The sequence below is a fragment of the Lampris incognitus genome, chromosome 1 (genome assembly GCF_029633865.1).
Source record: "Lampris incognitus isolate fLamInc1 chromosome 1, fLamInc1.hap2, whole genome shotgun sequence".
Classification (NCBI taxonomy): Eukaryota; Metazoa; Chordata; class Actinopteri; order Lampriformes; family Lampridae; genus Lampris; species Lampris incognitus.
Window position 1 is genome coordinate 15,876,810 of NC_079211.1, and position 27,109 is coordinate 15,903,918.

The 27,109-nt window shown below is 45.5% G+C and overlaps 1 protein-coding gene across 1 annotated transcript in view; it reads left to right on the top strand.

Moving 5' to 3' along the window:
- Nucleotides 1–27,109, top strand: part of si:ch211-26b3.4 (connector enhancer of kinase suppressor of ras 2) — a 68,213-nt gene that overhangs the window by 40,374 nt on the left and 730 nt on the right. Inside the window, exons 9-22 of the mRNA XM_056282639.1 lie at nt 1,610–1,756; nt 8,490–8,617; nt 8,834–9,045; nt 9,489–9,575; nt 10,853–11,061; nt 20,671–20,708; nt 20,792–20,834; nt 21,802–21,850; nt 22,193–22,365; nt 23,041–23,114; nt 23,279–23,350; nt 24,818–24,888; nt 25,049–25,149; nt 25,934–26,690. Coding sequence (XP_056138614.1) covers nt 1,610–1,756; nt 8,490–8,617; nt 8,834–9,045; nt 9,489–9,575; nt 10,853–11,061; nt 20,671–20,708; nt 20,792–20,834; nt 21,802–21,850; nt 22,193–22,365; nt 23,041–23,114; nt 23,279–23,350; nt 24,818–24,888; nt 25,049–25,149; nt 25,934–26,690 — 2,161 coding nt within the window. The remainder of the gene's footprint in view (nt 1–1,609; nt 1,757–8,489; nt 8,618–8,833; nt 9,046–9,488; nt 9,576–10,852; nt 11,062–20,670; nt 20,709–20,791; nt 20,835–21,801; nt 21,851–22,192; nt 22,366–23,040; nt 23,115–23,278; nt 23,351–24,817; nt 24,889–25,048; nt 25,150–25,933; nt 26,691–27,109) is intronic.

The following is a 27,109-nucleotide window of genomic DNA, read 5'->3' on the forward strand; positions in this document are numbered from 1 at the left end:
CATGAGATGTTCTTTTCATTGCCAGTCTTTTACAATCCATTTATAGTCAAATGTCAGAGGTAAATGAGTAACCATTTCTCTTTGTGTTTTAAACTGAGTGATTTGAATTCAAAATGAAGTGAACATAGTTGGTGGGGTCACTTTGACTGGGGTCTAGTCTGTCCTACCGTGCCATCTTGTATGTTGTGGTGTATAGGACAGGACATGGCATGGTATCTTTTTTTTTGTATGATGGCTGTTGTGGGTTGTGACCGTTGGCTGAACCCAGAGCAAGCCAAAAGAGCAAGCCAAAGAGAGCAGGAAGTGGAGTACTGGTGCCTGACACAAGCTGGCCATCATTATTTCAGAAATAAGGTCAAAGCATAACTGCCTGTGTGTTGGTGTGTGTGTGTGCACGTGTGTGTAAGAGAGAGAGAGAGAGGGAGAGACAGGGAGAGAGAGAGAGTTTGTGTGTGACCTCTGCGGACTCTTCCAGCACTTGAGACCATTGTAGCCAATAAATGGCCTGATGAATGCTGTGAGTGCTGGAGACAGGCTGGCCAGTCCCACACAGAAATGCTGCAGACAGCAATTTAATAACACTTTCAAACTCTCTTATCTCTTTCCTTCTCTCACTCGCTCTCTCTCGCGCTCGCTCTCTATCTCTCTCACTCTCTCGCTTGCTCTCTCTCTCTCTGTCTGTCTCTCTCTCACTCACTCACTCACTCACTCACTCACTCACTCACTCACTCACTCACTCACTCACTCTCTCTCTTGCTGTCTCTCTCTATCTCTCTCTGTCTGTCTCTCACTCACTCTCCCTCTCTCGCTCTCTCTCTCTCTCTCTCTCTCTCTCTCTCTCTCTCTCTCTCTCTCTCTCTCTCTCTCTCTCTCTCTCTCTCTCTCTCTCTCTCTCTCTCTCTCTCTCTGTCTCTCTCTCACTAACTCACTAATTTATTTTTTTTGCCTCTTACCTTTTTGCCTCATTACAAGATGTACCAATCCAGTCCAGTGTGTGTGCATCAGTAGGACAGTGTTTGCAGACCAATTGGGCCCACTGGGACTGCACAGGACTTTGTGGTGTACTTTAAAGACACTTGGCTGAAATGCTGGATTAGGGACTGAGTGTAATGAGTAGTCTCGGTGATAGAGGCCCACTGCTTGCATTTACATAATGCTTAGATCTAAAAAGGGAACTTGGTAGCAGTGCATGCAAGTGACACACAGAAGCAGTGTGATTGGAGTTTGGTATGGTGGTGTGATTGTCAGCAGATTCACTACTCTGTGTGTGTGTGTGTGTGTGTGTGTGTGTGTGTGTGTGTGTGTGTGTGTGTGTGTGTGTGTGTGTGTGTGTGTGTGTGTGTGTGTGTGTGTGTGTGTGTGGTGGTCTGTTTCCATTTGCAGTAGCAGTCGCTACAGGCTAGGGAGTATGTGTTGATACCAAGCAGTGGATTTACTGAGTGTGTGTGGTTTTTGTGAGTTAGACAGGTTTTGTCTTCAGTGCACCAGTGTGTATGTCTGCATGTGTGTGGGTCAGTGTGTGTGTTTGTCTGTCTGCGTGTGTGAGTGGAGGGATTTGGGGGTTTGGTTTGCAGCAGTACTCTCGGTAGCCGGTGTGTGTGCTCCTCAGGTGGGCTGGCAGCTGAAGAACCTGGTGAATGCTTTGAGGGAGGACCCATGCGGAGTCATCCTCACACTAAAAAAGCGGCCTCAGAACACACTGAGCTCCACGCCTGCTCTCCTGAGGAACGTCCGCTGGAAACCGCTCGGCCTGCAGGTAATCACCACAGTCACCACCACCACTGGGAAGTCAGCCCCATGCTGGAGCACATCATTTCATGTATTGATGTTAAAGTGATTAGACTGGTAGCAGAATCATTGACCTGGTTTTCTCAATTTCTTGCATTACTGTTTTTGATAAATGGGGAAAGATGAAGGATGCTAGACATTGGGTTTGTGCTTGTACGCTGCCTCTTCCTCAGTCATGCATCTTTTTTTTAAAGTATTTTCGTATTGCAAATTTCAGTTTTGGGGTAGAATGCATAAGAGCACGATCTGATATCGCCGTATCAGATACAGCCTACATAAGATGTTTTGCTTGGCATTGTGTAGAAGCTTAACTTTGAGCCCCAACAACAACTTCCTTTGAGCTTTTACTGCACTAATCTTCCCACTACTTCTTAACTGTCTGTACAGTCTAAATCAGGGATATCTAACCATGTGCAATGAGGAGTCATATGTATTCAGGTTTTCCTTCCAGTCCAACACTACATCAGCTGATTTCTCTTATTAGCGAACCTTCAGCCAAGGCATTCTCACCTCATAGCATCACATATTGACACTTTTTTGGGGGGAAGGGGGGTTTCCCCCCTTTCCCCCCCCAATTGTATCTGGCCAATTACCCAACTCTTCCGAGTCATCCCGGTTACTGCTCCACCCCCTTTGTCGATCCAGGGAGGGCTGAAGACTGCCACATGCCTCTTCTGATACATGTGGAGTCACCGGCCACTTCTTTTCACCTGACAGTGAGGAGTTTCACCAGGGGGACATAGCGTGTGGGAGGATCACGCTATTCCCCCCAGTCCCCCCTCCAAACAGGCATCCCGACCGACTAGAGGAGGTGCTAGTGTGGCGACCAGGAAACATACCCACATCTGGCTTCCCACCCGCAGACACGGCCAATTGTGTCTGTAGGGACGCCCGACCAAGCCGGAGGTAACACGGGGATTTGAACCAGCAATCCCCGTGTTGGCAGGCAGCGGAATAGACCGCTACACTCCCCGGACGCCTGCGTATTGACCCTTTTGCCAACGTATTGCTATATGACACACCAGGTGCCCTTCAGCATCTCCATGGAGATTTGGCGGGTATTTCCTAGACTCCAGTGTGAAATTTCTGACCTGATTAATGAATATTAATGGAATACAGGTGATGTAGTGGTTAGGCTTAAGGTAGTGGTTAGGTTTGGTGTTAAGTCTAGGTAATGATTAACTCGCTGTCTCTCATACAGACATTGAAAGGTACCTTGCCCATAATATATGACACGGTTGGGGGGGGGGTGATGCGCTCCTTAACCGGAGAGGAAATGACTAATCAGTGAACTCGGTTGGTGTAGCGTTGAGTTGGAAAGAAAACTTGAATACATATGGTGCTGTGTGGCACAGGGTGGATTATCACTACCCTAGATTTTATGACCGCCACAGCAATGAAACATTTGCAAAAAGCAATTTTTCTGCAGTTTGACCTTGCAGCAGCAGCATCCCAGTTGTGCTATACCAAAAAAATCTACTTTACCGAACAATTTACTGCAGATGCAACTCTGTGGAGAACCAGCACACCACTTTTTTTTTTCTTTTTTTTTCTTTTGGCTAACTGCTAACGAAGGAGTAACCATCACTTGTTTTAAGATAATAGTTACTCGGGATGGAAGTGGGATGTGGAGGAAAAACCTTTCTGCTTGTTTCTCAGTGACTCAGAGCTGTGTTGATCAACACGCTGAATTGCAGGTTAGCCTTTCAGTTCGGTAGCAAGTGCGGGGCAACAGTGGGGCTCTTTCAACTCGTGCACCCACTCGTATTCACATTCACATGTGTTTAGACTCTGGGTACGATCCACTCAGCATCAGCCTGGAAGGGCAGCTCTTATTCAAAAGGGAATTAAGTATGAAAAGACAGAAAGGTGGCGCAGTGTTTAGCGTGGTCGCCTCACAGCAAGAAGGTCCTGGGTTTGAGCCCCGGGGTAGTCCAACCTTGAGGGTTGCCCGGGTGGTCCTCTGTGTGGAGTTTGCACGTTCTCCCCGTGTCTGTGTGGGTTTTCTCCGGGGGATCCGGTTTCCTCCCACAGTCCAAAGACATGTAGGTCAGGTGAATCGCCCGTACTAAATTGTACCTAGGTGTGAGTGTATGTGTGTGTGTGTGTGTGTGTCGGTCAGCCCTGTGATGGCCTGGTGGGCTGTCCAGAGTGTCTCCCCGCCTGCCGCCCAATGACTGCTGGGATAGGCTCCAGCATCCCTCGTGACTGAGTAGGATAAGTGTTTTGGATAATGGATGGATGGATGTAAGACGGAAAGGTGAAATGTTTATTTTATGCAGGGAAAAAAATGAATACAATGAATAGCAGAGAAGTAGTGTTTTGTCTTTGTTTGGGATTTTTTAGCCCCATTTAAAAAAAAAAGCGCACGTTTAACTTTGGGGCAAGTACTTTCTAAATCCATCACTTATTCAGAGCCAGGCTGAGCCACAGGAAATCACTGTACAGTTGGGATGAACAGAAAGATCAGCTTTTGCAGAGTTGTTTTCCAAAAGAGGGGCCAAAAAAAAAAAAAGGCAGCTCCCACAGCCTTTTTCAGACTGTTAGAGGAGAGACAGAGGGCTGCTGGGAGAGCAGGAGGGAGCAGAGGCGAGTCTGATGCTGCCTGGGTGCTTTGTTCATTTGAGGCCGTCCTGTGTGTTGCATGGCTGCTATTTATAACCTTGCGTAGGGCTAATTCATATACATGCTACTGAACATGCGTGCTTTGATCTCTGCAGAGCGCTGCTGCTCTTTGGCGCTTCCTTTCTCTGGTCCCCCCCCCAACACCCCCACTGTTTCTTTTTGCATCTTTATCTTTTGTTCTTTGGATGCAACAATCCTGTTATTGTGCATGTGTACGTGTGTGTGTGTGTGTGTTTGTGCTTGAGTGTGTGTGTGTGTGTGTATATATATATATATATATATATATATATATATATATCTTGATATTCTGCTCCTCATTTGTTGAGCACTTTGATCAACACCATTGATGGTTTCCGAAAAAAAATATTTCTATCTATCTATCTATCTATCTATCTATCTATCTATCTATCTATCTATCTATCTATCTATCTATCTATCTATCTATCTATCTATCTATCTATCTATCTATCTATCTATCTATCTATCTATATCTATATATATCTATATATATATATATATATAGATATATATATAGATATATATAGATATATATATGCATGTGCTGAAGTGAATCGGTAATGTGAAAAAAAACTGAGGCGTTTCACGGAGACAGTTTCCATGGTAACATGTAAAGCTCATGTGATGACCAGTTTGACCTCGGCCCGCTGCTCCCAGTTCTGCTGTAAGTTTGTGGCGGTCCCCCTTCCAGAACGGGCTTGACAACACCTCTCTCTGACAGGTTGCTGCCTCGTTAGGCCCTCGGTATGAGGCTGTGATGGAAGATCATTGTTCTATTTGCCGTGTGCCATGGCAGAGGATTGTGGGAAGGCTTTTGTGAGCTCTGAATGTTCTGCCCCGATGGGCTGCTACGACGCAAACATGCCGTGAGCACCAAGATCAGAGTAAAGAAATATCTGTGGGAGAAGAGAAGAAAGGCGTGTTTTTAGAGTTGTTCTTCTCTCTCAGAAAGACTTGAGCTCTTAATAATTCATAAGCAACTACAGGCAGCTCCACTGGCTCTGAAACAAGAGCTTCTGCTCAGCAAATACTGGAGATAATTCACTGAATCCAAAATATCCTGCTTCACGGTGTGTGTGTGTGGGTGTGTGTGTGTGTGTTTGGTGATGGTGGGTTGGACGTGTATCTTTGTGTGTGTACAGGCATGCTTTTCCGTGCTTCTCCTGTGTAAAAGCCCGAGTGCTTCTGAGCTGGTACCTACGTGTGTGTATGTATGTTAGAGAACGTAGGGATCTCTGTTATTCACTGCTTCTTTGAGAGGCAAGGGAAATAGGTCATGCTACTCTACTCTATAAGCTTGAAAAACAAGAGCATAACACACGCACGTACACACACAACACACACACACACACACACATGAACACATGTACCTCTAAGCCTGGTTTTGGGGGATGAATTGTGCAGCTGTGAAGTTTAGCCCAAATGTGGCAGACTTTCAGATGGATTATAACGGAATCCACAAAGGAAACAATTTATCTCTCTAAATCATCATGTGACTTCAGCCCGGAATCCTTCTGTGGCAACCACTACTATTCCACGGAATAATAACACATCCCTCTGTCTCTCTCTCTCTCTTTTCCTGTCGCTCTGGCTGTCTCTCTCTCCTCCCACTCACTCTGTGTGTGTATGTGTGTGTGGGTGTGTGTGTGTGTGTGTGTGTGTGTCCATATGTGGGTTGGAGATGGAGAAAGAGTAAATATATCATGTTGTTATTGTAATTATATTGATGCTGGCCATGATTTTGATGATGAGGACAATGAACAATGAACAATGCTGCACTGCCCCCCCCACCCCACCCCCCATGCATGCTTGCTTTCTGTGCTGTGTCACAATACTACATATTTCACATTTGCTCGATGCCCATACCAATGCTAACAGGCTCACGGGCCTCTTCAACCATCACACATATGCAGTATCCCCAACATCCAACTCTGCACATATATCCTGTAGGTCATTATATGTCTTGACATATATGTGAATAATCCTCCCAAACCCGTCTTTACTTCCATTTTAGGCAGATGGTATCAGCAGACTATGTGTTATTTGTAAGCCATGTCAGTGGATGGGCTCACAAGCATTAATGGAACATTATGTCAGTTAAGTATTTATTTGTTAAGTAAAAATTTGTGCACAATGGCCACTGACTGAATTTAACAGAATTTTCGGTCACGTTGATTGTGTCAGTTTTCCACAGTCAAAAATTTACGGAGTTTATATAAAATAGGGCAAAAAGTGGGTATGCAGTCCTCAATGTGGAATTTAGTTACAGGCTTAAGTGTGTGTGCGTGTGTGTGTGTGTGTGTGTGTGTGTGTGTGTGTGTGTGTGTGAGAGAGAGAGAGAGAGAGATTGTGAATGTATATTTGTATGTGCAAAGTAAGCTTGTTTTTATATGTGAGGGTGTTCAAGTATGCCAAAGCAAATGATGGGCAGTAGGTATTTGGATATTTGTGGAGAGGACACAGCGGGAGGTGAAGATTTTAAGGGCTGCTTTAACAGACTGGAATTTAGCCTGCTGTGGAGGTCCCATTCCCATCCCTCTCTGCGTCTCCCTCCATCCCCCTCCCCTCCCGATTCTGCACACCCCACCCTGAACCCCACGCTCCCACTGTCTCTCCCTCTCTGTTCATGCAGGCAGCAGTGGGCTGTAATCACTAAATTACTGTTTTCACTCTCAGTTCCAGTCACCACACTGCACAGCCCCCCCCACCTCCTCCCTCTCTCCCTCTTTCCTTCACTATGCCTCTCTCCCGCTCCTCCAACTAGCTCCCTCTGTCGCTCTCTACCCCAGCGTCTTTATCCCACGTCCTATTTCTTTTGCTTTCTTCTCTTTTCGTGTCCCTCTCTCCCCCACCCTGTCTCCATTATTCATCGTGAAACCGTCTTACTATAAGCTGCCTTCATGAGAGAATAAGAGTGAGGGAGAGAGGAGATGGAGAGAGAAGCGGGAGATGGATGGAGCAAGAGAGAAAAAAGAAGGACGAGGGAGGACAGGGATAGGCAGTCGGGGCAGACCTGGAAGAGGATGGAGTGTTTGGTAGATGGAATGAATTAGCCTAATGCACTGCTGATGAAATGATGGAATACAGAGGGTTCATAATGAGCACACCGCCTGCCTCGCCATCGCTCAGTCTCTGCATCTGTTTACCCATTCTGTCAGCAATTACATCTCCTGTCTAACAACCGTGTGCGTTCACTGGAGGAAGTCAGCTTCCCCTTTTTCTCGAAATCTGGATACCTCTTTCCTTTGAGAGCAGTCGCGGGCCTGAGTGGAGCGCTTGTCATCGTAGCTCTTTCGAATCACACAGAAACATAATTCATGTGAAAATTGGAGTGAATTTCCGTGACATTAAGAACAAGGTTCCGGAGTGGACTTCACAGAGGACATGATAACGAATGAATCGCTCCATTGTCGAGTCGTGCTGAGGTAGGCGACCATGGTAGCTTCCTCGCCTCTGTTCTCTCCAGCCTCTCTGTTCGTATAGCGTGAGCCGAGGAGAGGAGAGAGGAGAGTAAGGGTTGTCATGGGAACAGACATGGAGAGCCCCGCGTGAGTGAAGAGGCCCGAGACAAAATGACAGGAAAGTGAGGCGATAAAACGTGGGAGAGGCTGCACAGTCAGAGCGATTTAAAAAAAAAAGAAGAAGCACATTGATAAACACACACACACACACACACACACACACACAGGTGCAAACAGAGTGTCTCTTTGGTAATACTCTTTGTTTGTGTTTCAGTGTTAATTCGAGACCCTACTACTGCACAAGGCAGATATCACAAATAAAAGGATTCCTATGGAAGTAGCCTCGTGAACTGTGTACTTGTTTTGTCTGCGTGGGTAGTTGCAGGCGTAGAGCTGATGCTCAAAGAGCTGTATCCTAAAACAGTGTTGCTCTCACCTTCCTCCAACTAAAAGCCCATGTAAATGTGTTAAAATAAAAACTCTCCCTCTCCTCCACCTCTCTCTCTCGCTTGCTCGCTCTCGCTCTCTCTCTCTCTGTCTCTCTCTCTCTCTGTCTCTCTGTCTCTGTCTCTCTCTCTGTCTGCTGTCTCTCTGCAGCCGATCCCCACCAGTCCTACCAGTACCTCTCCTACACCTGGTGGAACCCTGGGTATGTCCAAAATGGACGCCCCCAGCATGCAGGATGTTTTTATTCTCTCTCCTGTCTCTGGACTCTACAGCACCAGGTCAGACACACACACACACACTCACACACTCACACACACACACACACACAAAGATGAAAGGTTTGATTTTGATGACATGCATTATAATGATGACCGTTATGAGGATTTTGTGATTATGACGATGGTGATGCTAACAATACCCCTTGTAAATTGACAGCAATAGTAACAAACGACAATTATGATGACAATGATGAACACCCAACATGTCTCTCTCAGGGAGGAGCTTGGTCTGATGTCATGTGATGACATCAGCCGCTACAGTGTGAGCTCCCAGTCAGGCTCCAAAGGTTCGGAGGCCGTCAGCTACTACTTGGACCAGGACAGTGGTCAGTACTTCTCACTATTGGAGTCAGACGGACCTCTAGGGCCTGACTATGACAGGGGCCGCAACACAGGGGTCCGTCGGCGGGACAAGACCCCCACCCATGGTAAGACAGAGTCAAAGAGCTTACATGCAGCTCTTTTTTGGCTCTTGCCTCCGGTCTGCTCTGTTGACCAACGTGCCTGATCCAACCGGTTCTCTCATCTCCATCACCCTTTCATATTTTCTGTTTTTCAAAGCTCCTTGTGTATTCATCATTCGCCACGTGCTACACGGCTGGGCTTGTGTGTGTCTTCACACGTCACGTAAACACTTCCAACACTGATCGCACACCAAAGTGTCAGCTCATCCATGTCCAGAGGACCCAGAGTGTGTCTCCAGCTCCCTGCCTGCCCCCTGACCCCTCAACTCTGTCCCAGATACCTTACACAGTCTCCTAGACATTCTTCTGACCCACTTTCTCTCCCTTACCAACACTGTCTCTCGGTCACCACCTTCCCCTGTACCTGCCCCCCCCCCCACTCTCTGATTCCTGATTGGTTGTTCCAGGTGACCTCAGACCTGTTTCCATGCCCCCGGAATATAATTGGATGGCCGAGGCTAAGGAACCCAGCATGGGAAAGAGAGGGAGCCGAGGTACACGCATACACACACACACACACACACACACACACACACACACACACACACACACACACACACACACACACACACGCACACAAGAGCGGGAATGTTGCCGTGCTTTACTTCATGCTCAGTTCCAAGCATTTCAGCTCATCCTCAAGTTGTTTATGGTTGTGTGGTTGTGGGTGTAATGCATAGATACATATCTGCCTCGGTATGTATCTGACCAAGCAATAAGGAAACATAAATGCATGGAAATTGCATTTATACAGCTCCTCAGTAAATTAAGGTATTTGAATGTGACCGGCTCCACCAGTTTCCCTGTTCTGCAACGACTCGATCTGTAATGCCTCGCCACTCCACCGACAGAAAGTCTATGAATAACATTAAAGCACAATAGTGCTGTTCGTGGCCTCTCCTTCTCTTTCTGTCACTCGCACGCTTCTCACCCACTTTCACAAACTCTCATTTTCCCATATTCAGTACTCCAGTATATGCATAACAACCAAATGAGGTGAGAAGCTGTTACTATGTCGACTGGATTAACGCTGTCTACCACCAACTTGGTTTATCAGTGGCTCTCCGCAAATCACGATCATGAAAAGAACCGACAATTGAGCCGGTGTGTTTTGACTGGATATTACCACTTTGAGAAACTCTTATTGTGTTTATCTTAATTTTCCTTTCTTTTTTTTTTCTCTATGCCTTGTTTTTTTCCCCTCCAATTGTACTTGGCCATTTACCCCACTCTTCCGAGCCGTCCCGGTTGCTGCTCCACAACCTCTGCTGACCCGGGAAGGGCTGCAGACTACCACATGCCTCCTCCGATACATGTGGAGTCGCCAGCCGCTTCTTTTCACCTGACAGTGAGGAGTTTCACCAGGGGGTTGTAGCGTGTGAGAGGATCACGCTATTCCCCCCAGTCTCCCCCCCAAAAAAACAGGCACCCCAACCGACCAGAGGAGATGCTAGTGCACCGACGAGGACACATACCCACATCCGGCTTCCCACCCACTGAAAATGGCCAATTGTGTCTGTACGGACGCCCGACCAAGCCGGAGGTAACACGGGGATTCGAACTGGCGATCCCCGTGTTGGTAGGCAACGGAATAGACCACCACGCCACCCGGACGCCTCTTTCTATGCCTTTTGTGATCTGTTCACCAATGTCTGCTTTGGCTCTAGGGTTACTGATCTCTCCTCTAGGACGCTGTCTTCACCTCTACAGGTTTCCAACCATTCTGTGAAAAGTGTCCGTCCTTTTACACTTCCATCCCTCCCTTCCACAGATTCAGACAACTCCTTGCTGCGTTATCTCAGCGACGACAAGATTCTAGTGATCGAGGAAGAACCCGAGGGACCGTTAAGGGAGAGTCGACGAGACTCCACCAGGCGCTCTCGGCGCAAGAGCCGCAATCCCAGCAGCCCCAGCTTTCCCATCAGCCCCTCCATGTTGTCCTCCACCCTGCGCTTGGACCAGCCGCCTGACACTATGCCTGTGGGTATATTATATTCCTACGCAAAACTGAGATGAAAAAAAAACCAAAAACATTAATTTCTCTGTTCTGATTTAGGTGAACATTTCTGTCTTCTACACATCTCGTGAGGCTTATATTTATTTCTTTTGTTTAGGCTTAATGTCTTAGGTTTAATTCAGATTTATTATTTAGCAGCTGAGGAACATTTGGATAAAATGCCTTTGTACGGCAACGTTCGATCGTGAATGAAAGTCGGACGTAGCTGGAGTTGATGTGGTAATGGCGGATACAGCTTTCGAGAGTCATCACCGCCATTATGGCACTGATCAATAGCCAGGCCTGAAAATAAAACAATAAATGGTCATTTTCATTTCAGAGCTAGCTTAAATTTCAGCCTTGGAGGTTGCGACTCGTCTTCATTGACTTTCTACTACCACGGTTGTTCTGAACGCTATGACCGATGCCATCGACGCCTCCATTGGGCTCTAATGAGCAACGAAGAGTTGTGGATTTGTTTGTCTGTATATGTGTGTCTGTATATGTGTGTCTTTATGTGCGCGTATAAGTGTCAAAAGAGTCAAGCTAGAGGAACAGGATGTCCTCCTGGAGAACTCTGAAACATAAGGATCAGTTACTAATAGACTGTGTGTGTGTGTGTGTGTGTGTGTGTGTGTGTGTGTGTGTGTGTGTGTGTGTGTGTGTGTGTGTGTGTGTGTGTGTGTGTGTGTGTGTAGAGTAGGGTTGATCAGTTCCAAGGTGGCAGACTTGGGGGCTAAGAGAATGAAAGTGAGACATTTACACTTTAGACATAGCCCTAACTGTCACGTATGCAGACACGCACACACACACACACACACACACACAAGGGCACATTTGTATGCAGGGTAGCCATCTCACGACTTATCCCAAGTCATCTTGAGATCCCCATCTTCTCAGACACGCCCGAGTTTATTCTGGGCAAATACTCACATGCACGCACACCAGTACGCAAATACTTGCACCAGTGCATCCATTTTACACACACCTGCTCTCTCTCCCTCTCTATTTGTAGCTCTCTCGTTCACACACACACACACACACACACTTATACATGCTCATCCCTTCGAGTAGGTGTATGACTCAGCATGAGCCAGACCAATTACAAGCACGACTGACAGACTGTGCTTAAAACACAACTCTCGCTCTCACTCTCTCTCACACAGAAACACACACACACACACACACACACACACACACACACACACACACACACACACACACACACAAATAAATGCTCATACATGCATAAAGCACTACTGGCCTAGCTCACAACAGCCCTCTCTCTGCCCCTGTTGTGTGTGTATGTGTGTGTGTGTGTGTGTGTGTGTGTGTGTGTGTGTGTGTGTGTGTGTGTGTGTGTGTGTGAGTGCACTCTAGTAGTTGTCATGGTGGTGACTCACTTTTTGAGTGACACATGAACTATACTGTTCTGTGGTAACAAGCCTTAACTCACCTTAGTGACGTGTTTGCCTTCTGTCCTCACTGTTCGTTCTCTTTCTCATAAAGCAAAGTGGCAGCACAGCGTTGTGTTGAGGGGAAGCCTCTGTGTTAATGTTTAGTTTCCCGCTTGTGCACCATATGGCTTTAGCACTCTTAGTGTAAGCTAAACATCTTGGTGACAGGCATGGGCGCAAGTCCATGAATACTGGGATGGCGTCCAGCGCTTTACCTCTGCCCCCCATCCATAGGATTAGTGGTTGTGTCAGGAAGGGCATCTGACATAACATTTTGCCAAATCGTTATGCAGATTGACAAGACCATACGGGATTGGTCGAGGCTCCATACAGGATGGGTCAAAGCCCAGGTTAACAATGGCCGCCATTGGTGCTGCGCCCTCACAGGGAACTGATGTAAAGTATAAAATCTGCTGTGGTGATCCCCGAGAAACAGGGAACAGGCCGAAAGAAGGAGTGTAAGCTAAACATCACTATATATTATCCTTTATGGAATTAAATGATCACCCACTGTTCATGTTGCCCAATGTGATTTGATTTAAGAGCTTATTTGCCCAGAAGACTATAGACACAATATACTCTAGACCCTAGGTTCCCAAATGGTATGCCGCAGCACACTGGTGTGCCATGAGGCAAATCCAGGTGTGCTGTGGGATTTGGTGAAACCATACATGATTTTTTAAAAATATTTTTATTGGTTTTCAGTTTGCAAATCAGAACATTATACACTGAATAACAATTATATAAAAACACAGCAAACATTTTCCACCCTGTTTTCCCTCCCCTCGCCCCATCCCTATCAACCGATTACAGACATAAAAAAAACAAACAAAATGATAATAAAAATGGTGTTTCTAAAATCAATGCATACCATCATAATACCACCCTACTCCCTCAGAACTTATTCCTGCTAAAGCAGGTTACCAACATTAACATCATGTCTTAAGAAGTACATAAAAGGTCCCCAGATATCATCAAAAACATTTTGCTTACATCTAACAAAAAATGTTTTCTTTTCCATTGACATGTTTGGCGCAATTTCTTTAATCCACATTCCAGTTCATGGCCCATCAACATTTTTCGAGTTAAGAGCAATTATATGTTTAGCTTGTAATATACACATGTCTACAAAACGTAACTCTTTGCTTTGTAAGTGTTGGTTGGTCGGAGATATACCCAGGATAAAAAGCTTATTATACAAAGGTAATTTCTGTGATACATTTTGATTAATCATATTAATAATATCCTGCCGAAAGGATTTCACTTTCACATGTTCCCCGAAACAATACATTATTATTGCGATATACAACTAAACATTTATTAAAGAATTTTTAATTTTCTGTTAGTATTTTGCACACACTCATTTCCCAATACAGAGACAAATTATCCAGCTAAAAAAATAAATTCTTTAAAAACCTTCCGTCGAAGGGAACCCCAGTTTTTGCCATTCGCGCAGTAGATGTGGGAATTATTAGAGTGTGACACATCAAAGGCCCTGATTGACAGCCAGTGTGAAGGAGGATAACAACATGAGAAATCCGTGCGGAGCAAACCACCACTAACCACCAGTGCAGACCACGCACCACCTACAGAAAAGAGGAAAAAACTGTCAGTAGACAGTATCACAAAAGCTACCCATGTTGGCTTCAGCTGGACCAGGGATGTCAACAGCCCTCAGCCCGAGTGTGTCATCTGTCGGGAGAAGTTGGCTAATGCTAACATGCTGCCAAGCAAGCTGAAGAGGCACTTGGAAACCAAACATCCCTTCCACATTGAGAGAGAATTGGCGTACTTCAAAAGAGCACAGGATCTGAACCAGAAGCAGCAAGACTGTTTGATGGATTGTGTGAAAGTGTCTCATAAGGCATTGGAGGCAAGTTATGTGCCAGCAGAGCTTATTGCAAAGCAGAAGAAACCTCACGCAATAGCGGAGACACTCATCCTCCCCGCTTGCAAAAATGATTGCAGGTGTCATGCTAGGTCCAGATGCCGCAAATGCGGTATCAAAAGTGCCTTCGTCTGACCATACAATCAAAAGGAGAATCGACATGTCAGATGACATTGAGCAACCGTTGACCTGAGAAACTGCTGATGACCGGCAAATGTTCTCTACAAATAGACAAATCCACTGACATAAGTGGGGCTGCCCAACTTCTGGCAAACATCAGGTATGTTGATGGTGACGCTATTAAAGAGACTTTTCTCTTCTCTTCTTTTCTCCCATTGTATGGAAAGCCATACAATAGGAGGAGAAATATTCAGGGTAACTGATAACTAAAAGAGAAAATTCTGACCTGGGATATGTGCATCAGTCTTTGCACAGATGGTGCAGCATGCATGACTGGGAGAGTCAATCAATCAAGCTGCATTTTATATAGCACTTTTCTAGCTGCAACAGCCACTCAAAGCACTTTACAAATAATACAAATACTAAACTTCAAATCACAATTACAGAAGGTTAGGTGGAGTGCCCCAGGGCTCAGTGTTGGGACCATTATTGTTCATAGTGTACATAAACAATATATTTAAAGTGCCAAAAACCCTGAAAACTATTCTAGTCACCGATGATACAAACTTACTGTTCTGTGGAGACAACATGGAATAACTCTTGGATACAGTGGAAATGGAATTGAGCAGGATGAAGAGTTGGTTTGATGCAAATAAACAAACATTGAATCTAAGCAAAACAAAATTTATAATCTTTGGGAAATGATCTACTAACTAAGACAAGAAACTCATGGTAAATGACATAGAAATAGAAAAAGTATCTGATATTAAATTTCTCTGAGTATTAATAGACAGCAGTTTTGTTCTTCATCTGTTATTCGTCCGTCGCAGCGACGAGGACCATCTAGTCATCCTGTGATGGATGACTGATGACTTGCGCAATTATTTAAGTGAGGAAAGGTTGCACATCATCAACCCCACTCTCTCGTCCGAGACCACCTACTACCAGTAGCAACACTAGCGAGACAACTGGCAATGGAGACTGGTGCAGATTTTCCCTCAGGGTTTCTTCCCGAAGCCTTTCCCGTAGATGAGTATATCCGCAAGGCAGCGGAGGTTTTAAATCAGAGTTTGCCTTCTCCTAGATGAACTGCCCAACAGGCTAACGAGCTTCATCTACCCGGGTTTGAAATTAGAGTTGTCCTTCTGCTAGATTGGCTGCCAACCAAGGCTAATGAGTCCAATCGACCCACCCGGTTATACCGCCGGGAACCCGGTCGCCCCTGCAGCAGACTTTGTGAAAACAGGAGGTACCATGAGAAGGTGCTGCTGCGGACACATTTGCATAGGAGCGGCCATATGCTAAGGTCCTGATAGACCCACAGCGATCACATCACCAGGAAGCGAGAGGCCACGGCACCGCTTCGCATTCCTTTTGGCAAGTAGGAGAATTTATTGCCAAGGTGATAGCACAAAACCCAAATGTTGTGGCAAACCACTGTATTTTGCATCGAGAGGCATTAGTTGCTAAAACCATGCCCCCGGAGCTGGCTGAGGTACTGGATCAGGCTGTACAGATGGTGAATTACATCAAATCAAGGCCCCTGAAGACTCGCCTCTTCTCCAAACTGTGCGCTGAGATGGGAGCTGATCATCAATGCCTTATCCTCCACACAGAGGTGCATTGGCTGTCACAGGGGAAAGTCCTGCCCCGTCTTTATTAACTTTGAGAAGAGCTTTTTGATTTTCAAGTGAACACACTGTCCCACATAAGGACAAGCTTGCAGATGAGAAGTGGTGTGCCAAGCTGGCTTACCTTGCAGACATATTTGAGCATCTTAACGAGTTAAATGCCAAGCTTCAGCGCAGGAATGAAAACATTCTGTCATCCACAGACAAGCTTCGGGGGTTTATGGGCAAGTTTACCCTGTGGCACGAGGCTTTGCAGCAGGGCTGCATGGACATGTTCCTACTGGCATCAGCTGCTCCACAGGCAGCCAGGGAGCGCGCTGTATTTGCCGAATACCTTCAGACTTGAGGTTTGAGCACTGTTTTCCACGTGTGGCTGACATCGAGAACTATGACTGGATTCAAGACCAGTTCGAGACCAATCGGGAATCCTCAACAGAAAAGTTCATTTTAGAGAGAGAGGAATGTGCAGAGCTCTGTATGGACCGCACATTGAAGCTCAAATTTAGTGAGCTCCAACTGGATCAGTTTTGGTTGGCCTCTCCAGCCACGCTATTGAGCAGCTTCTTCTTTGCCCCACTACCTACCTGTGTGAGTTGGCATTCTCTACTCTGGTTTACATGAAGAACAACAGGAGGTCACGGCTCTCTGTTGAACAGGACTCGCGAGTGGCCCTCTCTTCAGGATCACCAAGGATTAAAAAGATCTGCGAGCACCGACAGGCACGTGTGTCTCACTAGTTTGGAAGTAGGCAAAAAAAGAAAAGAAAAGATAACAAATGTTCTAATGCTGTTAATTTAAGTTACATTTACAATTTCCGGCTAAAAGTTTTCTTTTCAACTCGATGTCAAGTGCGTTGACATTATGGTTGCATTTACGTTTTGCATGCCAATTAGTTTTCATTCTCAGTGCGTCTCTTTTTTCCTTACAATTTTAGACTAAAGTTTTGTTTTCAACTCAGTGCATACCTGTTATGAATTTACTGTTTATATGCGAATTAGTTTTCGTTCTCAGTGCACCTCGCTTAGCTTGGTCTGTAAAGAGTGATTGTATCTTGCGCGACCAGGGATGCTGCTGTCATGGGCCAGCTCTCTCTCTCTCTCTCTCTCTCTCACTCTCCTCTCTCTCTCCTCCTCTCTCCTCTCTCTCCTCGCTCTCTCTCTCTCTCTCTTTCTCTCTCTCACACACACACACACACACACACACACACACACACACACTTTTCTGTCCCTCCCTCTTTTCAGTTTTAATTTTCTGACCTGTCTGGTTTAAATGATCGTGTTGCTGCTCTTTTTGTTGAAATTTTACAAAGTAAAATGAATTATCGTATTATTTTGTTAATAAATATTTCATGAGTAATGTAGTTGTTTGTCAAATTTTATTCAGCATTAGTAAATAAAAATAAACGTTTACAGAGTGATAAGAGTGATAACAGGTTATAGAGGCTGTTTTGCATATAGAGGCTGTTTTACATGGATATAAATACAGGTGTGCCTTGAGATTGTGGCTTGGCCTTTGGTGTGCCTTGGGCAGAAAAAAGTCTGAAAACCACTGATCTAGTCTATAGACTATGGACTATAGACCGAGTTGATGAATTTGTGATTATTGATATTTAGTGTCAAGGGTGGATTTTTTGTTTTGTTTGATATATTAGATTTAGGCGGCATGGTGACATTGGTTAGCGCGGTCGCCTCACAGCAAGAAGGTCCTTGGTTCGAGCCCTGGGGTAGTCCAATCTTGGGGGTCGTCCCGGGTCGGCCTCTGTGTGGAGTTTGCATGTTCTCCCTGTGTCTGTGTGGGTTTCTTCCGGGTGCTCCGGTTTCCTCCCACAGTCCAAAGACATATACACTACTGTTCAAAAGTTTGGGATCACCCAAACAATTTTGTGTTTTCCATGAAAAGTCACACTTATTCACCACCATATGTTGTGAAATGAATAGAAAATAGAGTCAAGACATTGACAAGGTTAGAAATAATGATTTGTATTTGAAATAAGATTTTTTTTACATCAAACTTTGCTTTCGTCAAAGAATCCTCCATTTGCAGCAATTACAGCATTGCAGACCTTTGGCATTCTAGCTGTTAATTTGTTGAGGTAATCTGGAGAAATTGCACCCCACGCTTCCAGAAGCAGCTCCCACAAGTTGGATTGGTTGGATGGGCACTTCTTGCGTACCATACGGTCAAGCTGCTCCCACAACAGCTCAATGGGGTTCAGATCTGGTGACTGCGCTGGCCACTCCATTACCGATAGAATACCAGCTGCCTGCTTCTGCTCTAAATAGTTCTTGCACAATTTGGAGGTGTGTTTAGGGTCATTGTCCTGTTGTAGGATGAAATTGGCTCCAATCAAGCGCTGTCCACTGGGTATGGCATGGCGTTGCAAAATGGAGTGATAGCCTTCCTTATTCAGAATCCCTTTTACCCTGTACAAATCTCCCACCTTACCAGCACCAAAGCAACCCCAGACCATCACATTACCTCCACCATGCTTAACAGATGGCGTCAGGCATTCTTCCAGCATCTTTTCATTTGTTCTGCGTCTCACAAACGTTCTTCTTTGTGATCCAAACACCTCAAACTTGGATTCATCCGTCCACAACACTTTTTTCCAGTCTTCCTCTGTCCAATGTCTGTGTTCTTTTGCCCATCTTAATCTTTTTCTTTTATTGGTCAGTCTCAGATATGGCTTTTTCTTTGCCACTCTGCCCTGAAGCCCAGAATCCCGCAGCCGCCTCTTCACTGTAGATGTTGACACTGGTGTTTTGCGGGTACTATTTAATGAAGATGCCAGTTGGGGACCTGTGAGGTGTCTGTTTCTCAAACTAGAGACTCTAATGTACTTATCTTCTTGCTCAGTTGTGCAACGCGGCCTCCCACTTCTTTTTCTACTCTGGTTAGAGCCTGTTTGTGCTGTCCTCTGAAGGGAGTAGTACACACCGGTGTAGGAAATCTTCAATTTCTTAGCAATTTCTCGCATGGAATAGCCTTCATTTCTAAGAACAAGAATAGACTGTCGAGTTTCAGATGAAAGTTCTCTTTTTCTGGCCATTTTGAGCGTTTAATTGACCCCACAAATGTGATGCTCCAGAAACTCAATCTGCTCAAAGGAAGGTCAGTTTTGTAGCTTCTGTACCGAGCTAAACTGTTTTCAGATGTGTGAACATGATTGCACAAGGGTTTTCTAATCATCAATTAGCCTTCTGAGCCAATGAGCAAACACATTGTACCATTAGAACACTGGAGTGATAGTTGCTTGAAATGGGCCTCTATACACCTATGTAGATATTGCACCAAAAACCAGACATTTGCAGCTAGAATAGTCATTTACCACATTAGCAATGTATAGAGTGTATTTCTTTAAAGTTAAGACTAGTTTAAAGTTATCTTCATTGAAAAGTACAGTGCTTTTCCTTCAAAAATATGGACATTTCAATGTGATCCCAAACTTTTGAACGGTAGTGTAGGTCAGGTGAATCGGCCATACTAAATTGTCCCTAGGTGTGAATGTGTGTGTGTGTGTGTGTGTGTGTGGGCCATGTGATGGACTGGCAGCCTGTCCAGGGTGTCTTCCCGCCTGCCGCCCAATGACTGCTGGGATAGGCTCCAGCATCCCCGCGACCCCGATTAGGATAAGCGGCTTGGATAATGGAATGGAGTGGAGCGGACTATAGACACAATAAACTTGTGAATTTCGAGATGAATGCAAGAAAATAAAGATCACAGAAAAGACTATGGGAACTCACAAGTGAACAGTATGCAACAGAATATTGAACAGAACAGGATTAGACTGGGCAATAAGTCAATATTAACATTTATCGTCTTTTGATGGTATTGTACCGGGATGAAATATGGATATTGTAATGTTGTGCACAATTTTGTTGTCTAAATAAATGATAACGAGAATTTATTGCCAAAAATCTCTCACAGGATGAGATCTGAAATATTTGAGGGAGTATTATTTGAAAACTGGTTTTGGTTTAATGTCATACTTTATATTGCTAAACAGTTCAATGTGACAAATCTCAGTTGGATTCTTGAATAAGGTATTATTGCATGTGTAAGCAGATATTGGGATGTATATCAATATCGTGTAAAATTATTCCAATCATCCACCAACTAGACAGGACAGGACAGAAAATAATAGAGCAAAACATTGCACAATGGAATGGAATGGAGAACAAAAAAAGTGAACAGAATAGAATAGAATAGAGTAGAATAGAATAGAATAGAATAGAACAGAATAGAATAGAATAGAACAGAATAGAATAGAATAGAATAGAATAGAATAGAATAGAATAGAGCTTCCTTGTCTTTGGAGAAGGTTGTGTTTACTGCCAGTGTAAGTCAGCTTTCCCAAAATACAGGATGACAAAGAGATGACAAAGCTAATACACGAGACAGTAAAAAGCACAGAACCAGTGTGTCTGTCTATCTGTCTGTCTGTCTACATAGGCTTCAACAGCAGTTTCATTAATCATCTCCTTCTCTGTCCTTTAGAGAGGCACGGACACGCTACGTGCAGACACAACGGACAGGTGAGCGTGTGTTTTGTGCATGTGGGTGGGGCACATGCTTGTGTTTGCCTTGAAGTGTATTTATGGTAATTGTTCTCCCTCAGGTACTCGGGCTCAGGAAGTTCAGGGGCGGCCTCTATGAGGAAGGTAGGCGTAGATACTACCTCATCTACCTCAGACCCCATTTATGTTTTTCCCAAGATATTGCTGGTGACTAAAATCACATGTCGTCATGCCGTGACAGTAAATATATGTTCTGAGTTGGGACTCTTTTCAAACCCATCCCAACATTTCAGCCATATGGAATACCTTCCAGTGCATTTTTTTAATATCCCACAATCATATAATGCTAACACAACAAATAACTTTAGGCTTGGTAGGTATTGTTTCTTAAAACCCAGACCTCTGCTGTACCCTGGTGTAAAAATGTGGTACAGCCTCTATGGCACAGCCTTCAATCACATCGATGAATCCCTCATTGTAGCACGGTGGCGCAGTGGTTAGCACGGTCGCCTCACAGCAAGAAGGTCCTGGGTTCGAACCCCAGGGTAGTCCAACCTTGAGGGTCATCCCAGGTCGCCCTCTGTGTGGAGTTTGCATGTTCTCCCCGTGTCTGCTTGGGTTTCCTCCAGGTGCTCTGGTTTCCTCCCACAGTCCAAACATGTAGGTCAGGTGAATCGGCCATACTAACTTGTCCCTAGGTTTGAATGTGTCGGCCCTGTGATGGACTGGTGGCCTGTCCAGGGTGTCTCTTTGCCTGCCGCCCAATGACTGCTGGGATAGGCTCCAGCATCCCGTGACCCTGAGAGCAGGATAAGCAGGTTGGATAATGGATGGATGGATGGAATCCCTCATTCCAGGGTTTGGGTCCTCTCACGGCTGAAACAATATTTCAGTATTGTGTTCCCTCTGTGCCCGTAATCTGCTGCTGTGATCCTGAGAAATTGAAAATACACATGGAGGTTGAAATTCGTGGGTTTTTTTTGTTTTTTTTTTTGTACGAGTAAATGGGAAATGCATCAAGAGCATGCCGCAGAACTGGTCTGACCATGTTATTTGTCAATGGAATTTTGATTGTTTACAGCTAATGTTTTTCTTTCTATCTCTCTGCCAGTCTTTCCATTACACCTCGCTAAGAACGAAAACCAAAAAGAGAAGTAAAGGTAGAAAGCCTGTTTGTTCTTTCTTTGTCCTCTTATTCTGTTCACTTCTGGTATATTCTGTGTTAAATCTAACGGTGTCAGTCAGAATCCTTTGCTCCCACTTGATAAACACAGTTTGTCATTTCTGGCTAAATTGTGCCGGTCATGTTGCATCCATCCTAGTGATCAATAATATTAATCTCCCCGTTCAACTGAACAATAGCCATTAACCCTGTCACCGTTAGTTCTGCACCTAACAGGACTAGAATTAAACCTTCTTTTCTTGCATTTTTTTCCTACTTCAGCTGGGTTTCAAAACACTATGAAAGCAGCTTGATTAACCTGTGCCTCCTCCCTCTCTAGGTTCCCTTACCAGCGCTAGTCGAAGAAGGATCTCCTGTAAAGACCTGGGTCACGGCGACTGCGAGGGCTGGCTGTGGAAGAAGAAGGACGCTAAAGGCTACTTCACTCAGAAGTGGAGGAAGTACTGGTTTATCCTCAAAGAGTCCTGTCTCTACTGGTACACCAACCAGAATGTAAGATTTCCCACTCCGATATCGCAACGCCTTGATCCTCGCCTTCTGCACATGCACAGGTCTAATTCTAATCCGTGCACCTCTGTAGGGCTCTGTGTTCACCCTACCTCTTCATCGCTTTTCATTTTTCATCTCTCTTTATCTGCGGCATCCTAATCTCTCCGGTGGTACATTCATTCCCTGAGCACTCTATGGGTAGAAGTCTGCATTTTGGGGAGTGTTTAGCCAAGCCCTTGAGCAGGCGTTTATACAGCAGTGAATTAAGTACTAGTTCATATACTCTAGTGTACCATACGAGGTCTTACTCAGGATCTGCGTCTTTATATTCCACTCACAGATATCCCTCGATACATGAATTAACAGATTATTCTGAAAATTGCACAGGAAAAAGAACGTAGACCGATCACAAAACCATCTATAAATAGGATAAGGTTTTTGCCCGCCTTAGTATCCAAGATAATTATGTCATACCCAGCTATCAATTTGGGGTTATAATAGAAGGGGAAAGAGCTTATCCCAGGTATTGATAGCAGAGTATGTCATTTACACGTGCCTGTTCACAAATGGAGCACTTAAGTATCTTGAATAATATCTTATTAATGTGCATGTAACATTCAAAGACCGTTATTCTCTGCGATGATGAATATGCCACCATTCTGTTGTCTCTTCCTGCAGGATGAGAAGGCTGAGGGCTTCATCAGCCTCCCCGAGTTCAGAATAGACCGAGCCATTGAGTGCAGACGGAAATTGTGAGTGTCCCTCAGATGTCAGTCAAATTACTAATCAGGCACATTTACACTCATCCACACAACACACAGCCACACACGCACACACACTCACAAAGTCAAAAATACACTGTTAACACACACAAGTGTGCACATTAATCAGCTTTCTTCTTTCTGATGGACTTCAGTGCCTTCAAAGCCTGTCATCCCAAAATCAAGAGCTTCTTCTTCGCCACAGATTGTCTCGAGGAGATGAACAGGTGAGGAGAGTGTTTTTGTGTGTGTGTGTACCTGTATGTTTGAGTTTGTGCTTGTTAATATGGTCAATAGTCGTATGTCTGGGACATCACGTGTACTTTCATCAATATTTCAGCTGAGTAAACCAGGTTTACACAGAGCAACAACCCACCAACACAACACTGCCCATGAATAAGGCATGAACCTTGCACTCTGTTGTTAAATGTAGAACTTTGTATGTGTGTGTGTGTGTGTGTGTGTGTGTGTGTGCGCGCGCACGTGCGTGCATGCATACATGCCTGTGTATGTGTGTGTGGGTGTATTTTGTGCATTTATTCAAGAGTGAGATAGAGAGAGAGAGGACAGAGGGAGTGATATTTGCAGTCATTTTGTCTTTTCTGATGAGTTGTAATTATCCACACATCACCTCAGTGACAGGGAATTAACCGGCAGAGAGTAATTAACAAGCTACGTTTGACATCTGTGCTGAGTTGACAGGTGTGTATGTGTGAATGTGTTATCGAGTGGTTTTGTGTGCTTGCACGTAGGTGGCTCAGGAAGGGAGGCTCAGGAATCTTAACCTGTTATTTATTCTTCAGATAGTTTTTTTCCTATTGTTTGAGGTACACTCAAACAATAGATAAAAGGATATAATACCACATTTTTGAAGTGTTAGGCTTTGAAAACTTTCTGTAGCATACATGAGCCAATATAGGCAGCTGGGGCCAAAGGAACTCACCCTGAACCCCAAATTCAAGACACTATTGGCCCCCTTTAAGAATCTTTTAGAGTTTAAGATTCAGGTAAACACACTTTAATCAACCTGTTCATGGTGAGATTTCAGCATGAAGTATCTACGAAAGACTCTCACCGTTCATTTTGAAATCTTGTGACAGGAATGACAAACCGTGGTTCCACAGGGATGAACCTCCTCTTATGATGCGTTTCCTGTTCCTCGGGCTGGCTCTCTATTCTTAGTGGTGACCTCATTATCGGCTGTCTGCAGAGAGACACGGGACAAGCCAGAGCCAGCCAAAGAGATGAAGCGATGGATGGGGAGGATGGGGCAGAAGGGGGGGGGTTGTCTGAAAAATAGACTACTGAAAGGAGAGCAAAAGAGAAAAAGATGAGGAGAGAGCAGCATATGAGACTCAGTATTCAGAGAGAATGGAGCAGACGACTGTCACTTCCCTCTTTTTCCATCTGTCTCCCTAATTATCTCTCTGCCTTTCTCTCCTCATCAGGAGGGTGAAAGCCGTCAGTGAGATATCAGCTGTTAAAAGACACCATGTAAATGATTCAGTATGACAGTTCTCTATTCATCATCTAGCTTTTACCCGGACTAACCCATCTTCTCCTCTCCTCCTCGCTGCTCATCTCCTCCTCACTGCTCCTCTCCTCATCCCTCCTCTGCTCCCTCCTTCCCCTTCACATCTCAATCCTCCCATCTCCTCTGCTTTGGTCTTTTTCATTTTCCTTTGCCTCTATAGGTGGATGAACCGGTTGGGGCTGGCTGCTATTGGCTACACACCCGATGACAAGGTGCCACGTCCTGATGAAGGTGAAATAGATCTGTGGTCTTTTGAGTTTTGCCCTGCATTTTTTTTTCTGCTTTTATGCCCATGTATTGCTTACATAGTACATGTGTGTGTGTGTGTGTGTGTGTGTGTGTGTGTGTGTGTGTGTGTGTGTGCGTGTGCGTGTGTGTGTGTGTATATAAGACTACTGGAGTGAGAGTGATCAGGATGAAGTCGATGGTTCAATGACACTCAAACAGGAAGGACCCTCGTCCCTTTGTGACACCTACCACCGCACTCCATCAGTGAGTAAAAATAGCACACACACACACACACACACACACACAGGTGCAAACACGCACTCACAAATGTCCACATTCATACTCGATGTTTTTGTGTGGTATTCTATTCTAGTAGGATATTTCATGCTGAAAGCCCTGGTTTTAAAATGTGCACACAGCAGAGCTCTCAGCATAAATAAAACATCTGAGCCTGGGACAATCTAGTTCTGTAAGCAGCCAAGATAAGTACATCTCTAATGCTGCCAGTCTCCATTGAGACTCTGAGCCACTAGGTGGCGACAAGTAGCTATTCTCTCTACAGTAGCAGCGATAATTGCCAGCATCCCCGATTTGTGAAATTCATACAGTATTCGCATGCGTAATGTTCGGACACCTTTATCAGTTGTGACACGCTGTACTCTCCCCTAACAGTCAGTGTAATTTATACCACTGGCTTCCATAGGAGCCACACACTATTATATCAACAGTCATGCCAGTCATCCCTGGAGTGGTCACTGTTACTCATCTATCATGTCATTGCTTTTTCATTCTCATCCTTTGGTCCTGTTATATTCCTCCTTTCTTCTTCTTCTCTCCCTGTACTGCCTGCTCTCTGTTTTTTCTCTCTTATACCGGCTCCCTTGTTTCTCCCGTTTGTACCCTTCTCTTTTCGCGGGTCACCTTGTCCTTCGGTCCTTCCTCACATTCTCACCCACCTCCCCATCAACCTTTCCTTCTCCCCCACTCCCTCCTCGCACCGTACCCATCGACCTCGTCACCCCACCATCCCTGCCCTTCATCCCGCCAGGTGCACCTCCTCCATAGTTATGACCAGCTGCCCCGCTCTGTCAGCTCAATGAGCCTCCTGCGTTCCACCCCATCACCCCTCCCTCCACTACCGATGAGCGCCTCCACCTCCCCCATCCCTCCACAGATGGTCTCTTCCACCTCCCCTCTCCCTCCCCAGGTCAATTCTTCTAGCCCCTTCCCGGAGCCCAAGCACGGCCGCCACTTCTCCAGCGAGTCCACACACTCACACTCCTCAGCCGAGGACCAGCGTGGGGACGGCATGGGCATGGGCACAGGCACTGGCAGCACCAGCACCCACTCCTCTGGCTGCCGCTCCTCCCACCGCGAACGGCGCTCCTGGCAGGACCTGATTGAGACACCCCTGACCAGCGCTGGGCTGCACTTCCTCCAGACGGGACCCGGGGAGGGTGAGGGGGGCTACGGAATGGGAGGCATGGCTGGGGAGATAGGGTTGTATGGGGGCCTGGGGAGACAGGGAATGTCCCCAGAGAGACGCAGGCAGGCCACCTTGCCCGTACGGAGGCACCACGCCGCAGAGAGGGACAGGGAGCGAGACGGGCCCTTCCCCCTGGAGCGGGGTCCACACACGCACGCCCACACACATAGACACTCCCACAAGCAGCGCAGCCAGAGTCTGCCCAGGAACAGAGACCCTCGACCAGGCAAGCTGTTACATACCCCGGCTCGTATGGACGAGAGGAGTGAAGACGAGGAGGCGGAGGGACAGGCTGGAGATATCAGTGAGGGTGAGGAGGGTGAGAAAACTGTCACTGAGTCTGTAATTTTTACGTGAAGGAGAAATATGGGCAGGATTGTTTTGCAAGGCCTAGCTTCTCCCTCAGTATTTATTGCAGAGCAACACTAATCCGACAAGTTAGGAGCATTACTACTAAGTTGACTGCTTCGGGCAAGAAAATGAATGTAGAACAAATTTAACAAATTGACTTATTTGGCTACACACAGTGGCTTAGTAGTTAGCACCTTACAAAAAGGTAAGATTTGATCCCAGCTTACCAATGTGGGTTTACATGTGGATTCACCTTGTGTGCTCCCTCCCACAATCCAAAGACATGCACATTGAACAAATTGCAGACTTAAGATGATAATCATAGCATTTAACGATGAGTGAGTGACTGTGTATGTTGGGCTTGTGATGGACTGGCAGGTTGTGCAG